This window comes from Equus przewalskii, chromosome 3 (genome assembly GCF_037783145.1).
Source record: "Equus przewalskii isolate Varuska chromosome 3, EquPr2, whole genome shotgun sequence".
NCBI classification, from domain to species: Eukaryota; Metazoa; Chordata; class Mammalia; order Perissodactyla; family Equidae; genus Equus; species Equus przewalskii.
In genome coordinates, this window is record NC_091833.1 from 118,001,236 (window position 1) to 118,017,317 (window position 16,082).

Consider the following 16,082-nt stretch of genomic DNA (forward strand, 5'->3'; position numbering starts at 1 on the left):
TTTGAAATCAGGGAGTGTGAATCTTCCAGCTTTGTTTCTCTTTTTCAGTATTGTTTTGGGTAGTCTCGTTGCTTTGTGTTTCCATATAAAGTTTAGAATCAGTTTGTCAACTTCTGCAAACATCCAGCTGGAATTTGATACAAACTGTATTGAATCTGTAGATTAATTTTGGGAGTTTTGCCACTGTAACAGTATTCAGTTTTCTGATCCATGGAGAGGGGGTATCCTTTCATTTATTTAAAACTTCAATTTTTTTTTAGCAGTTTTGTAGTTTTCAGTGTAGTATACAAATCTTCCTTTTTTTGAAAGACATTTTTGCTGACTAAAAAATTGTAAGTTGGTAGTTTTTTTCTTTCAGTAATTTAAAGATGTTACTCCACTGTTTTGTAACTTACCTTGTTTCCCACAAGAAATCTGCTGTCATCCATTTCTATGTTTCTATCTAGGTAGTATGCAGCCCAACCATCTCCCCTACCCTGGCTTCTTTCAAGGTTTTCTTTTTATCACTGGTTTTAAGCAATTTCATTATGATGTGATTTGGCATAGTTTTCTTCATGTTTCTTGTACTTAGAGTTTATTGATCTTCTTGGTTCTATAGAATAACTTGGGAGAGTTGGCATTCTTATTATTTTGAGTTTTGTAGCCTTTGAGCATGGTATGTCTCTGTTATTTAGGTCTTCTCTGATTTCTTTCTTCAGTATTTTGTAGTTTTCAGTATACAGATCCTATAGATATTTTGTTGATTTCTAAGTATTTCATTTTTTGGAATAGTTATTATAAAGAGTAATTTCTTTTTCTTTAAAGTTCATTTTTATATGTTTATTGCTAGTGTATAGAAATACAGTTGAGATTTTTGTTTTGGTCTTGTATCCTGTAACCTTGCTAAACTCGTGTATTAGTTCCAGGAGTTCTTTTTTGTAGGTTCCTCTGAGTTTTCTATGCAGACATTCGTGGTATCTGTAAATAGGGACAGTATAATTCTTCCTTTCTGATTTATATGCCTTTATTTCTTTTTCCTATTGTATTACACTGGCTAAGACTTCCATTATGATGTTAAATAGAGAGGAGACCAGATTTGGAGAGTAAGATCATGAGTTTGGCTTTTGGCCTTGATTGTCACAAAAAGAGTTGTTTGTTTACAAATTTACAAGTTTTCTCTTTTCTCTCTGCTTAATTATAAAACATGACATATTTTTCTTAAATAAACACATTGTCTATGTTTAATATTGAAACTTTATTTTATTGTGTATTCACAGGCTCTAGTTTCCCCTGTTAAAGGAATTGTGATGTTACTACAGAGCCACACAGAAGGCAGCAGTGGTCCTCTGGATGCCTCAGCCTCTTACTGTGTTCTTGAGGAAGGCTTCACACCCAGTGATCAGTTTATCTACATAAAAACAGAGCTCTCTTGTATTTGGAGCCAGGAACAGGAGGCACATAGTCAATTTGCCAGGTTCGACATCTTCACTCATTACCTTAAATCTTACTTACATGCCTGCTTTGTCCTAATTTAAAGTTTCTGAAGCTCCAATTTTATTATGTAAACTTTTACAAGTTTTGTATGGGCACATGAAAATAAAATGGATCTAAATGACAGAAACCTCTACAAACATTGGCTCTCTCCCCCTCAAAGAGCTTCTGGCATGGAGGTTTCATCCTTTTGTGGGAGCTTGCTCCAGAATTTGAATCAACATCTCAATGAAAGTTGGTGAGGAAAACATCATCCCCAGGCCTGAAAACCCAGAGTCACTGCTAGAGTCCCAGATGATTTTCCTCATCACACTCGTTCACTCACTCACTGCATTAGAAAATGAATTTATCACTGTCTTCAAACAGTAAACTGTCCTCAATACCACCAAGATATTATGAATTTCAAAGCTTCATGTCTGTGAACATAAACAAGACGTGTCTCACTTGGACCTGCCCTCTTAGAATCTTAGAATAGGCAGGGATGCCCCTTCTCAATCCTGAAAAGTCCTATTGTAGGTTGGAGCCTGTGCCTCTTGTCACTCTTTCTTTGCACATGCTGTCAGCCCCGTTGAAGTTTCTGCCTTGGGTGGGGGCATCCACTTCCTGTCCGCCCAGCCCTCTGAGTTCAGGTCAATTAGTGCCCCGAGATTGCTCCTTAAATCTGCCCTGAAGAGGAGTTCAAGGAGGCTCAAGGATAGAAGGTGGGGAGCCTGGCCCTTCCTGTCTAATACAGTCTCAGTAGGCCTTGATGAGTTTTCGGTAACTGTTATGTGGGTCCCAGGCTATTGATAGTGATGCTCTCAGCTAGGAACTCCTGAGGCACTTGCCAGGGGACGTATTACTGGTAGTGAGCCCCCACAGACGTTTCCCCCACAGGGGCCAAAGCTGTGGCTGGACTAGCCTTTGTGGTTCTTATTATGATCACAGGACACACTTCAGCAAAAAACGTCAGGCAACTTAGAGACTATAAGATTTATTATTCATCGGTCCTGGAGCGTACCCAGCATGCCCGAGGGCCACACAGCGAGGTCTTCAGTAGACAGAGAGAGAGCATTGACCTAGGGCTCTGCTTTTATTAGGATCTGAGGGTGGGGTGCGTAGGGTTTCAAGGGTTCAGTCTTTATTGGCTAGTTTAAAGCCTAAGAGAGGGAATTAGGACACGGTAAGGGAGAAGCATGGTCACTCTAGTGGTCAGTTATCTGGATCACCCAGGGCCTTCTGAGGAGGGACCTTCATGGGTGGGGAAGACCTAGATCCTTATCTGCTTGGTTTGCTAATAGCTGTGTCATACAGCTGGCAACATGTCTACCCAAGATGGATGTCTTTTGAAATGGTTGCCTCAGCAATCAAAAGCTTAATGTCAAGTACTTACACTACAGTAACTTTGATGAGAACAGGACAGTGTTTGACTAATATAGCATTCTGCTCCCAAGAAACCCATAAGCTTCCTTTTACATAGTTTTCTTTTGAAAGAACAATTTGGCAGGTCTATTCTATGGAAGATCTCTGTGAGAGTAGAGCCCTAATATTTGGACAGCCTTTTCTGAATTCTGGATTTATATATCCTACTCGACATCTGCTTGGACATCTAGTAGTCACTTCAGCCTTAACATGTGCATCTGCCAGAGTCCCAGATTATTTTCCTCATCACACTTGTTCACTCACTGCATTAGAAAATGAAGTTATCACTGCCTTCAAACAGGAAACTGTCCTCAATACCGCCAAGATATTATGAATTTCAAAGCTTCTATCTTCCCTGAAACTTGCCTTCTACAGCCTTTGTTGTCTTAGTTAGTGTCACCGTTAGCCCTCCATGAGCTCAGTCCGTTATCTTTAATTTCTCTCTCTTTTTCTGTATACTTCCTCTCAGCTCTTAGTGAATCCCATTGGTTCTGCCTTCAAAATACAGGTAGATTCTGACCTACTCTCATCCCCTCTGCTGCTGCCTTTCCTCTGCAGGCCTTTACCTCCTGACTGAATTGTGGCAAGGAGCCTCCCACCTCCACCTGCCCCTTCTGTCTGTTTTTAGCACAGCACCCACAGAGGTCCTGTTCAAACGTAAATCAGATCATCTCACTCCCCTGCTCAAAACCTCTAAAAGCTCCTGCTTTGCTCTGAAGGAAAGCCAAAGTTCCTACAGTGGCCCTGCAGGTCTACGTACCCAACCCCTCTGCTGCTTCTTGGTCCTCTTCTCCTCTTTCCCCACTCTCACTGCTGTTCCCGAATGTGGGGAGCATGCTGCTACCCCAGGGCCTTGTACCAGCTGTTCCCTCTCCTGCAGTATTCTTCCAGATATCTGCGTGATTCACCACCTCATTCCTTTGTGTTTCTCTTTAAACAAAGAAAAGCAAATTAGGAAAATACAAAGTAGAGAGAATGGTATAATGAGCCCCATATACGCATCCACCCAGACCAAAGAGTTATCAAAGGTTTTTCCGTACTTCCTTTATCTGTCCCTTTTTGAGGGGAAGGGTGGGGAGCTGGGATTAAATCCCAAACATGTCCTTTTACCTCACTTGTCTCAGGAGTTAGCTCTAAAAAACATGGTTTTGTTTGTTTGTTTGTTTTACATAGCCACAATGCCATTCTCAAAATTAACTGATGTTATACCCAGGCCAAATTTTAAAAATGTCCTTCTACACTTGATCTACTGGGATCAGGACCAGCAAGGTCCACATGTGACATTTGGAGATCATGTCTCTTCTGCCTCTTCTAATATGAGCATCCTCCTACCCTTCACCCCATCTTGCAGAAGGTCCCACTTTCTGGATGTACCTGTTTCCTCATTGTGGCAATCTTTAACTGGTTTTCCTTTTCTCCATATTTTCTGTAAAGTGGAGTTTAGTTCTACAAGCTTGATTATTCAAGTCCAACTTTTTTTACAAGAAAACTTCTCTCAGTGGTGCCATATGTTTCTTCAAACCATCTGTGATGCAGTTGGTGGCCAGATTTAGTAAATAAAACTACAAGATGTTAAATTTGAGTTTCAGATAAACAACTAATTTTTAGTATATCTCAAATATTACATGAGACATTCTTACACTAAAAGGAAAAATCTCCAAAAAATATTTACATTTTTTCAGATAAAAATTATTCACTGTTTTTCTGAATTTCAAGTTTGACTGGGTGTCCTGTATTCTATCTGGCTACCTTTATGATGCAATTGTGTTGTCCCAATACCATGATGCCGAGATAGAGCCGTGGGTCAGGTGGTGGCAGCACGATCCCGCCTTTGTAAACTTCCCCAGCAGACTTTCCCCTGTGGTTTGTCTATCGATGAGGGTCATTGGAATCACTTTTAAATTATGACTTGAGGATGATGATTTTTCTAACTATCGTTTATTCCACATTTATTGGCTAAAATTTTCTGTATAGAACTTTCCTTCATTAACTAGGCTTTTTGTTCTCCTTGTCATTCAAGTCTTTACATAGGTATTACCCTATCAGTAAGGCCGTGCCTGACCACCCTGTATAAAACTGTACCCCATCCCAACAGCACACATGTTCCCTATCTCCTTTCCCTGCTCCATAGTTCTCTGAAATACCACCATTATCATTCTCTCTTACTTGCTTGTTTTGTTTACTGTACATCTACCCCAAAGCTCTCTGGAGGCAGGGATTTTTATGTTTTGTTCATTTTTATATCTCCACAGCCAAGAAAGTGCCAGAGAGCGTGTGCTTAATAAATATTTATTCAATATTATTACTCAATGAATGAGTATTGAGGTTTAATTTTTATAAGTTCCAGGACAATTATATGAAGACATTGACTCAAATACCATAAAATTGGAAGTAATAATCCCAATTCTATGATAGTATCTTTGAGATTCAAAATGAATTTAAATCATATTTAAATTAATAGACACATACATAATTTTTTTGCACAAAACATATTTAACAACATTTGTTAAATACCCATGCAAGGTCTTTTCACATACATGCTCTCTTTTCATTTTAACATTAACTGTGTATATTAGGTGTTATTAGTTCCATTTTATATGTGAGGAAACTGAGACTCAGAGAGATAGAGATAGAGAGGTAGTCATAGGTCATCCTTGAGATTTCAGCACAAGCCTCCTTTCTTAATACTCAAGTCTAGTTTTTTTATACCATAGCTGCCTTTTTGATTTGTAATTGGGACATAATTGACTTATATAACTGACTTATAAAACACAGTGTTTTAGCCACTTTGTCTTACAAGATATTCTTTTTGTTGTCTTATCAAGATAGAAGCATCTCTTGTTAGTGGGAGATATTGTGGTTATTAGATGACCTTGTTAAGGACTCCTGGGTTCCCAGCATACAAGAGCATCACAGTGGAAGGAACTCCAGTTGTCTCCAGTTCTTCTCCTTTGCAAACTTTCATCCCCCTTCCCCTTCTCTCCTCCTGTACACCCTCTCCCAAATCCAGTAGAGCCAAGACCTGAAGCTGTGCAACAGTTGGCACTTTGCCCTCCCTAGCATCCTGGCCCCTCTCTTCAAGGGAAGCCAAGCTAAAATCATACAAGAAAATGAAAAAAGCCTAAAAAGATCTTGTCTCTGGAGCAAGCCAAGCAAAATCTAACTATATGTTGACTTAGTGTGCAGACCTATTTGGGCTCCTAGTTTCTTTCTTCCTTGGCCATTTCCAAAGACCCTCATTAATGTGTTAATAAATTGTTACTGTAGTAGGAGATTTATAGCTTGGGCCTTGGCAGCAGTTAGATAGGGTCTCAGACCTCAGCTTTGCCACTTAGCAGTTGTGTAACACTGGGAAAATTGTTTAACCTCTCTGAGCCTCAGTTTTCTTATCTGTAAAGTGGATCTAGTGCCTGCCTAATAGGATTGTGATGAGGATTCATTGCAATACTCCTTGTGAAGTGTTTAGCATGGGATCTGCTCCTGGGGAGTGTTTAATAAGTGTTAACTACTATGAATCCCATATTCATGGATCATGATGTAATGGGGAGAGCAAACTTTCAAAGTAAATTACACTATAGCAAGTGTGGTCCTGGCTGTAGCAGATGTCTGGACAGGAAGGAGGAGAAGGAACATAGCAGAGGAACAAAGCCCTGCCTGCGATCCAGGCAGACCCTCCTGAAAATAGCGCTTGAGCCGTTTTCAGGAATTGTGGGAGGAGAATTTTAGGCAAGAATACAGCATGTGCAGTGGCTCTGGAGTGTGAGGGGACGTTGCACAGTCTGGTGACAGAGGAAAGAGTATTCAGTGTGAGCCAAGGATAGAATGTTGGGAGGGAGTGCTGGGAGAGCAGGCTGGAGAGTTGTGTTAGGGCTGGCTGTAAAGAGCCCAAAATGTGTATGCTCTGCTCAGGAATTTGGGTGTTAGTCTGTAGGTAATGGGGCTTTGCCCAGGGATTGGCTCTGAACAGCTGTGTGACCTTGGATTTGTTACTTAGCCTCTCTGTGTCTCAGCTTCATAATCTGTAAAGTGCAGATAATAAGTAATACCAACCTCACAGGATTTTTGAATTAATCTATGTAAAGCTCTTAGAAGAATGTCTGCAACGAAGTACTATTTAAGTGATAGCTGTTAGTGGAGTAGCAATAATTTTTTTCCAAGATGAAAAGTCCTAAATTAATGTCTAAATCAGTGAATTTCCTTTCATCTTCTAGGGATGTGCTGTTTCAAATACTGAAATGTAAATGTCCTGTTATTTGTTTTAATGCAAAGGATTTTGTGAGAACAGTGCTACAGTTTTTTGGTGATGATGGCAGTTGGAAGCATGGTAAGTTATAGCTGGTTGGCTGAAAGTACAGGAGGCCCCGGACTTGGGACTGGCTCCTGAAGCGGGGACGGTCTTCTGGGGCTGAGCCCTTAACCTGCATTGTCTGCCATAACTTCAGGTAGGTAGTGTCAGAATTGAATTGAATTCTTGGACACCCAGCTGAAGTCTGCAGAGAACTGGAGTTGGCGGTGTGGAAAACCCACACGTGTGGTGTCAGAGGTGGTGTCAGAAAACACAACAGAGTACCCATCACCCAGTTTCAACAATTATCAACTTATGTCCAGTCTTCTTTCCTGTATAACTCCTCACATTTACAAACCCTCATCCCCTGGATTATTTTGTAGCCAATCCCAAGCATCATATGATTAATCTGTAAATATTTCAATTATATGACTAACATATGAGGATTTCACTTTTTGTGTGTGTGAGGAAGATTAGCTGTGAGCTAACATCCATGCCGATTTTCCTCTGCTTTGCATATGGGATGCTGCCACAGCATGGCTTGATGAGTGTGTGTAGGTCCATTCCCAGGATCTGAACCTGCAAATCCCAGGCTGCCAAAGCGAAGTGTGCAAACTTAACCACTATGCCACTGGGCCGGCCCCTGAGGATTTCATTTTTAAGATGATACCATCATCATCTCCCCCTCAAATTAACAATAATCTTTTTTTTTTTCCTTAAAGATTGGCACCTGAGCTAACAACTGTTGCCAGTCTTCTTTTTTTCCTTCCTGCTTTATCTCCCCAAACCCCACTGTACATAGTTGTATATCTTAGTTGCAGGTCCTTCTAGTTGTGGCATGTGGGATGCCGCCTCAACGTGGCCTGACGAGTGGTGCCATGTCTGCGCCCAGGATCCGACCCAGCGAAACCCTGGGCCGCCACGGCAGAGCACGCGAACTTAACCACTCAGCCACAGGGCTGGCCCCTCCATCTTCTTTTTTACTTAAGGCATTATCTGTTCCATTTATTTGCTTTTGTGTGTTGCCAGTTTAATTTTTATTTCTGAAATGGCTTTTTAATTTCCCTTTCCTGAATTCTTCCATTTCTTCATTCATTTTTCTTTTTCTAAGTCACCTAATTTCTAAGTATTTCTAATTCTGGTTTATTTATTTTTCATGGCTTTTATTATTTTCTTAATGTTTCTTAGCTCATTTTAAATCTATTTTGTTGGCATTTCTTTTTAAACTACTGGCACTTTCTCCCCAGTGTGGAGTTTGTCCTAGCAGGCTTCAGTTTGTTAGTCACAAGAGTTTATAGGGACCAGCCCCCAGACCATTCCAGTGCTGTCAGACCTTCCCCAAGGATTTTCAAAAATATACGTTAAGAACCCTTAATTTTGGGCCATCAGAGCTTTGAAAAGGCAAATAGGGTGGAATAGTCCTACTGGGTCAGTTAGCATTGCTAGACAGTGCTATATGAAGTCATGCATAGTTGACTTGAGTGGCACGCAGCCAGAATGACTGCCGACTTTGTCTCGCCAAACTCTCCAAAGTTCCAAATCTACCAGTGTAAGAGACTCCCTAGTCATCAAACAAAGAAGTCATGATACTGACTGTTAGTAAATATAAATCTCTTAGACTAGTATAATTTAAAGATGCCAAAAAATATAATATTTAGTGTGATGTGAGCTAAGACTACAGTTTTGTTTAAAGGCAAACTCGTTACTTTTGTATAGCACAATTCAAAATGTTAAAGTAACTTGAAGGCCGGCCCCTCGGCCGAGTAGTTAAGTTCACGCGCTCCACTTCGGCGGCCCAGGGTTTCGCTGGTTTGGATCCTGGGCACGGATATGGCACCGCTCATCATGCCACAACTAGAAGGACCCACAACTAAAAATATGCAACTATGTAGCAGGGGGCTTTGGGGAGAAAAAGGAAAAAAAATAAAATCCTAAAAAAGGTAACTTGAAAAAACAATCACATAGAATTCAGATTTATCTCTTAATTTATGAGCCCCTCTTTATCCATTTATAACTCCCCCTTCATATCTAAAACACTCTGATACTAAAATTTATCTATTTAGCAAATATCATTTTTATTTTTTAAAAAGCACCTTCACATATGTCTCACAGATAATTATAGTAATCTTTTCTCCCAGTTTTCAGATGAGAAAACTAACACTTAAGGGGCAAAGTGACCTCCCTGGCTCACAGGGTGGTCTGGCGCCCTGGTTCTTTTCACACATTGTGATGCAGCACATCTAGTTGTCTCACAGGATTTTCCTCACATCAGGGTAAATGCCCAAAACATCAAGCGTCTTTGCCCTCGCACACACTGCCCAGCCTCCCCAGAACTCAATGACGAGGATGCCATTTGCTCAGGCAGCTTCTCATCACTCTTGCTTCTACTCACAAGACTTGGATTCCTGAACGTCCCAATGCGAGGCGAGGTCAAAGGTGGCCTAGGAACGTAGACCAGTGAGAGACTGGAGGAGGGGAGGACTTGGAAAGAGTGGATTCGTTGACATATGTGATTGAAAAGCCAGATGGGGGAGAGGTGCATGGGGCAGTGAGAGGCTTGGGAGCAGGGAGGGGAAGAGAAAGGTGGGGAAGAGGAGACAAGAAGTGTAGCTGAGGATTCTGACTTTGATCCCTTTTAACATTTTTGAGAGATCCAAATTCCAAGTTAGTTTGGAGTCTCCACCCCTTTTTAACTGTTTGGGATCCATTCCCCATGGAGATTGGCCATGTGGGACCTGGGGGGAGGATGCTCTTATCAAAGATTCGAAATTCTTTAGGAATGACAGAGCATCACTTTGATACTTAGCTGTGTAATTTGAGAGGATGGTAACACTATTATTATTAATTTGAACCTTGAGAACCTTGTAAAAGCAGGGAAAAGTACAATTATTCATTTTTCTTAGAATGATTAAAGGACCTTTTTCTCGTTAGTTGCTGACTTTGTAGGGCTAGATCCCAGAATCGCTGCATGGCTTATAGATCCTAGTGATGCTGCTCCCTCTTTTGAAGATTTAGTGGCAAAATACTTGGAAAACTCCATCACAGTTAAAGTGAGCAGCACATATGGAAATTCCTCAAGAAATATTGTGGTGAGTTGTTTTAAGATAAGGTTTTGTCAACCTTAATGTAACCCTAATTTTTCTCTAGAAACTTTTTCTGGTTCATAGACAGTCCAATAGTAAAGAATATTGCTGACATTCATTTTTACTTATTCAGCGCAAATGCTTTTTACTCTGACATTTCTGGAGGAAGATATTCAATAAGGATGGGTAATTTCTCTTCCTTCGTGAAACTGTTCCTGGGAAATCCCATTCACAGTGTGATCCTTCTAAATGGGTTCTCTGGTGTCAGAAAGTCAGCTGCTCCATGAGTGGAGAGCTGCTTGTTTATAAATTCTTAGTGCTGGTGATATGGCTGCTGTGACAGAGGGCCTGGGTTGGCCACTCCTCAGTCCACATGGGGAGACTTGTAGAAGCTGCTCCAGGTATGTCTCTCTGAGCCCCTCTTCTGAAGATGCCCCCGATTGTTAAGAACCACTGTCCGGAGAAGCAAGGGTGCTTGCAGCTTTGGAATCCTGCCTGGAGCTCAGTGAAAGGGAGACTTGACACATGGCAGGCTCCAGAGGAGGTGTCCCAGTGGGAGCAGCGTGGGCCACATGGGGCCACTCTGTTCAGGCTTCCTAGTTGTAAATTAACAGCTACACCTTAAAAGCACAAGTCAAAGAATATGCAGAGTACTGAGGGGGCACAGAGGAACAGGTGGCCCTGGGAGTATACCCAGCGTGAAGTACTGAGCCAGGAGATGTTGTCGTCCTGCATTTTATCCTACAGACCTTCTGTGAGCGAAGGTTCTGTGTCAATGGCTTGGGTTTGAGAGTACAGAAACTTGCTTTCCCTTAATTTAAAAAGAGTTCTGTCAGAGGAATATGGGGCAGCTCACAGACTCAGAGAAGAAGCAGAACCAGGCCTTGGGAAGTCAGGAGCCAGGCGGCTCTGGGGACCCACAGAGCGGGAGCCCACAGGGCCTGGGGTGAGAAGTGAGCCATGACCTTTTGATCCGTGTGTCACTTTTTTCAAGATTAAAAGTTCCAGCGCTTCAGATGTTTTGTTTCCCTCACTGTGTCACATGTCTGCCCTTGGCACGTAGGGCAGGACGTGGAGAGTAGAAGTCCTACCCAGATTCTATGTTGTGGGGAGGGAGCTTCCCCAAACGGAAGCTGAGATATTACTGAAAGAAGGAGTTGTCCATCTCAGTGTTATCAGTCCCAGTGTACAGATAAGTAAACCAAGGTGCAGGCCACGGTTCACACTTTGGATTTCTGACTCTAAAGTCCAATTTCTTTCTAGTATACACGTGTATGAGTTAGGGATGGGAGTGGCTGCAAGGAACAAAACGCCAACCACACAGGGTGTGTTTGTCCCTTACAAGAAGCTGCTGGCCCTCACCCCGGCTGGAGCAGCTGCTCACAGTGCTGTTGGACTCTTCCATTCAGCCACTCCCTTCGTGCCATTGCCTTACGGTTCCAGCAAAGCTTCATCCTAGGGCCCTCGTCCACACTCCAGTCATCAAAAAGGCAGCCTCGGGTAAATTTCCACTTGTGTCTTATTGGTCAGAAATGTGTCTCTTGTGGAGGCATGCAATACAGGAGTGGGTGGAAGACGGAAGTTGGGCCCACTAATCTATAGGATCTGCCAGCTGTGCTTCTTTGAACAACTGGTATGAATTGTTCAGGAAAATGAAAGGGTATTCGGGATAGAGCAAGTAGCATGGAAACAGTAGGGAATCACAGGAGAATGTGGCTCTTCTGAGGGAAGCAGCAAGACCTCACATGGTGAGAAGGAAGATGACTGTGGGGAAGGAAGAGGAGACACAGCAGGGCCTATGCCCGAAGGGTCTGAGCCTGCTGGGAAGACTGATCTTGTCCTGAGGAAGCTTCGGAGTTGGAGAACTGTTTAAAGTGGGAGTCGCTCAGCCAGCTTTGTTGTTTAGAAAGCTCATTCAGGCAGCACTGCGGCAATCTGCCAGGCAGCAGCTGAGAAATTTACATGGATGTGCTCATGATGCCTCTGGACTAGTTGTTCACAGAAGAGCCAAGACCAGGAATGACTAGAAAACACATGCCAGGGTATGTGCAGCCAGCCTTTGGCTCATTGTGGGGAATTTTCTCTAACTTGAGGCCTTCAGCAAAAAAGCTGAGTCTGACTGGCCTGGAGTCTGGAGAGTCATTTGGTGGAGCAAGGTGTTCAATGGGAGAAGCTGGGGCTCTGGGTCAGTGGAGGGAGAATTAGACTGAGCGTTGGGGGCTGCAGCTCATCCCATCACCCTATTTATCAGTTCAACACAGACCCTGTTTGTCCACTTCCAGGGCATCTGTGTGTGTCATCTAGGGCGAGGATGGACGGTGAGTGTGGAATGTGCAGTGTGGCTCCTCAGCTTGCTCATGGTGGGTGGAGGCTGTAGGAGTAGAGAGGTCAGGTCCATGTCCTCCTGTCTCTACTACTGTGTAGGCTTTGCATGTGGGGCATTTTGCATCTTTGTGGTTCATTTCCTGTAAAATAAGAAAAAACTGGGTTGGAGAGAAAGTGTGAGGTGACAAGTAGCTTGCATTTGCCCAATAAGATGCACGTTCTGTACCATGGGAACTCATCTACTTGAGGCAATTGGTGACACTGCCAGATGCATCATATCTGCCATGGAAAGACTTGTGCGACATAGCTGGTAAATATTTTTGTGAATTTTGTCACTTCCTAGATTGTGACAAACATTGCCACCAAGTTTGCCTAATTTTTAATTCTTTTGATCTTTTATAGAATCAGAATGTGTGTGCGAACCTGAGGATACTCTACAGACTTACGATGGGCCTTTGTTCTCAGTTGAAGGCAAGGCATTTTATTATAACTTCCGGTTAGCAGGCACTCTTGCTCACTGTTTGTCCAAGAGCTGTCTTTCATTCACACCCATACTCACAGGAAGCAATACCTGCAGTGTCTTTGAATGTGCAGGAAATGAAACATTGAGTTCTAAGGCCACCTTAAGCTGCACATCACTCATAAAAGGGTAGTCCAGATGACAAGACCTGAAGTTTTAAAAATGTTTTCTATAGGCTGAAAACAATTGCAATATTTTTTAAAAGCCTCCAATTCAAATGGAATATTTTTAATGCTGCAGTTAACATAAAAGCGGAGAGTTTATTTTACTTAATAGTGAAATGGACACAGCTCCACTCAATCAGAGTTTCATTGGGAAGCAGAGGGCATTCACAGGAATCATTGAGCAGAGATGAATGAAGGGACTGTGTACTGAGGCAAGAGCAGGGGCAAGGGAGCCAGCAGGGGATGGAGAAGCCTCCAAGGACAGGTACTGGCTAGAAGCTTTTCAACCCCTAAGCTTGAAGGGCAAGCTGTTACTAGGACCCTGGGAGAGCAATGGCGGCAGGGGGCTCCTGGTCAGGAGTCAGGCACCAGAAGCTGTGGCTGCAGGTGGAGAACTGCAGTCAGCAGTACACTGTGGGCTGGTGGGCAGGGTCCAGGTGGGAGAGAGGAAACCCACTTCTTTCTCCTTCTACCAGCCCCAAATTGGCAAAACCAGCCTGAGTGCAGAGAAGGAGTCCAGGTGAGGTGGCCTGGAGGGCATTAGCCCTTCCTCGAGAGTGAAGAGCAAGGCAGAGAATGGCTCTGGAGGGGCAGGTTGAGAATGTGAGGGCATAAAGGAAGAACAGATGAGGCTGAAGACTCTCTCAGGTAGCAGCAGGAAAGAATAAAAGAGATGGAAACTGATAAAGAGCTTGGAAGATGCTCTGAATAAATGGAGAGATGTTTCATGCTCCTGGAGGTGATGACCTAATATAAAGATTTCACTTCTTCCCACATTACTCTATAAAGTCAATGCAGAATCAATGAAAATTCTAGTTAAACTTTTGGAAATTCAGTAAACTATTCTGAAATTAAAATGGAAGACTAAAAGTCTACAAATACCTAAATCAGACTTTAAAATGAGAAAGATTAAAGAATATTGGGAGTGGGACTTGTCCTACCTGATATTTCTAAATATCTCTACCAGGTCTGGGTAATAAAATTGGATACTTGAAGGAAATAGTTCTATTAGGGAGGAGGACGGAGCAGAGGAGTGGCTATTGGATAAGAAACCAACCATGTCTTCTATAGTAGTTGCCTTAATTCTAGCTCAAGGAAATTAAGTAGGCTTTTCAGTGAAATGCAGATAAAAATAATAATTTAAAAGTAACATTGATATCATTTCTTCCTATGAAACAGATTTATGGTTTGTGGCAACTATTTTGTACTTTGGAGCTTCCTCTGATACCAATTTTGGCAGGTAAGTTACCATAAAGATGATGTACAGTCATGTTTCTAGAGAATTCTTTACATTGTTGGGAATGACTGTTTCTCTCCTAACTTATTTTAGGGTGGGTAGTGTATCATGGGGGCATTGAAGAGGTAGCAAGCCATTTATTTTCCCTTTCTGTAGCGAAAGGGGTTGGACCCTATCACCTCTTGATCTAGAGGGACTAGAAGGTTCTGACATTTTGGTCATATGGGATCCCTCTGTACTGTCCAGTTCTGCCAGATGCCCTGGCCAAGGAGTGAGCACTGACCTGACTCCCAGGGTCCTCAGAACAGCAATGTGGGGGAGGATGGCTGTCTGGATGTTTTACATGTCACTGTCGTCCCTGGTCCTGGTATACTGTCCTTTAACCTTTTCCTCTTTGTGAGAACTCCTAGAAGAACTGTTGCAGGGCTCTCCTCTGCCTTCACCTCTGTATCCCTCTCTCTCCCGCTCTGCCCAGGTCCTGCTGGGTCCCTAGGAAGTCAGAGCCTTGACCAGTGCCCTGCAGCCGAGCTGGTGGAGGGGCAACTCTATCCAGAGTGTGGCTGACCGGTGCTTGTCCCCAGGCCCACTGCCACCATTGCTGGGCTCAAATACTGGCCCTAATGGTCACTTCACTGAGGTCGGCTCGCAGCAGGTGCTGTCATTTTTGTCCTTATCAGGGAGTGAGGCTCACTCCTTGCACTTGAGTCTTTCACAGAAATGATTCATTGATGCAGCACAAACATTATCTGCTTTGGTTTTTGAATCACAGTAATGGAAAGCCACAACATTCAGGTGAACAAAGACGAAATGGAGAGGACTTCAGCAGTTCTTGGGGTATGTTATTATTTCAGACCATTTGTACTTGTTAGCTCTCTCCTAGGATAGGGTGGGTGTAAAGGTCAGAAAAGGCCTTTCTGAGTTCTTCCAGTGGTAGTTCTAGAGTGACTTCCCCTCTCTTCCCTTCCTCGTTTGCCCCAGACTGATGCTGCCACTGTTCCTCCTGTCTCTGACTCCTGCAGGGGAGTACCATGCATTGAAAAGATTTAAACAAGCATTATATCTGGTTGTTCCTCCATGTAGATGTGTGCATGGTTTAATGGATCCTCAGTGTCCTTCTCAAAGGTTCTTCTTGCAAGGACATTGCCCCCTGTAGTTTGGTGAGGGGAATTCATGCGTTTCTCGGATTCTTTAAAAAAGTAAAAACAAAACTTTCCAATTGTGAAAAAGGAAAAATACCAAGGGTTGGATAAAGATGCATGAAAACATGCATTAAAATGTTCTACTTAAGTTACTTTAAAGGAAACTTCAGTATAACCATCACCTTGGTCAAAGCATAGAAATTCCAGAAGCCCTATGTGCCCTCTTCCTATCAGAACCCTCTTCCTGCTGCCAAAAGTAACCCCTCTCCTGACTTTTGTCCTCATTATGTTGCTTTTCTTTGCAGTTTTCCCATGTCAGTGCCTAAACAGTATAATTTAGCTTTCGTTTTGAACTCAGTTGATAGTTGTGCCTGACCTCTTTTACTCAGCCTCTGTATCTCAGCTTCACTTATGTCACTTGGTGCTGTAGTCTTCCATTGCATGACTCTAGCCCACTG

The 16,082-nt window shown here is 42.8% G+C and overlaps 1 protein-coding gene across 10 annotated transcripts in view; it reads left to right on the forward strand.

The window, feature by feature from the left end:
• POLN (DNA polymerase nu) overlaps window positions 1-16,082 on the forward strand; it is a 174,937-nt gene that overhangs the window by 26,618 nt on the left and 132,237 nt on the right. For 8 of the 10 annotated variants that reach the window (XR_011538819.1, XR_011538821.1, XM_008528095.2 and 5 more), the window contains exons 6-11: window positions 1,257-1,453; window positions 7,083-7,195; window positions 10,088-10,245; window positions 12,967-13,035; window positions 14,428-14,488; window positions 15,255-15,319. Coding sequence is in view for 7 of the 10 variants with exons in the window: in XM_008528095.2 (XP_008526317.1) it covers window positions 1,257-1,453; window positions 7,083-7,195; window positions 10,088-10,245; window positions 12,967-13,035; window positions 14,428-14,488; window positions 15,255-15,319 (663 nt within the window). In the remaining 3 variants the exon portion in view is untranslated. Of the gene's footprint in view, window positions 1-1,256; window positions 1,454-7,082; window positions 7,196-10,087; window positions 10,246-12,521; window positions 12,558-12,966; window positions 13,036-14,427; window positions 14,489-15,254; window positions 15,320-16,082 lie in introns of all 10 variants that reach the window. The other 2 variants (XR_011538820.1, XM_070615228.1) reach the window with 1 other exon arrangement.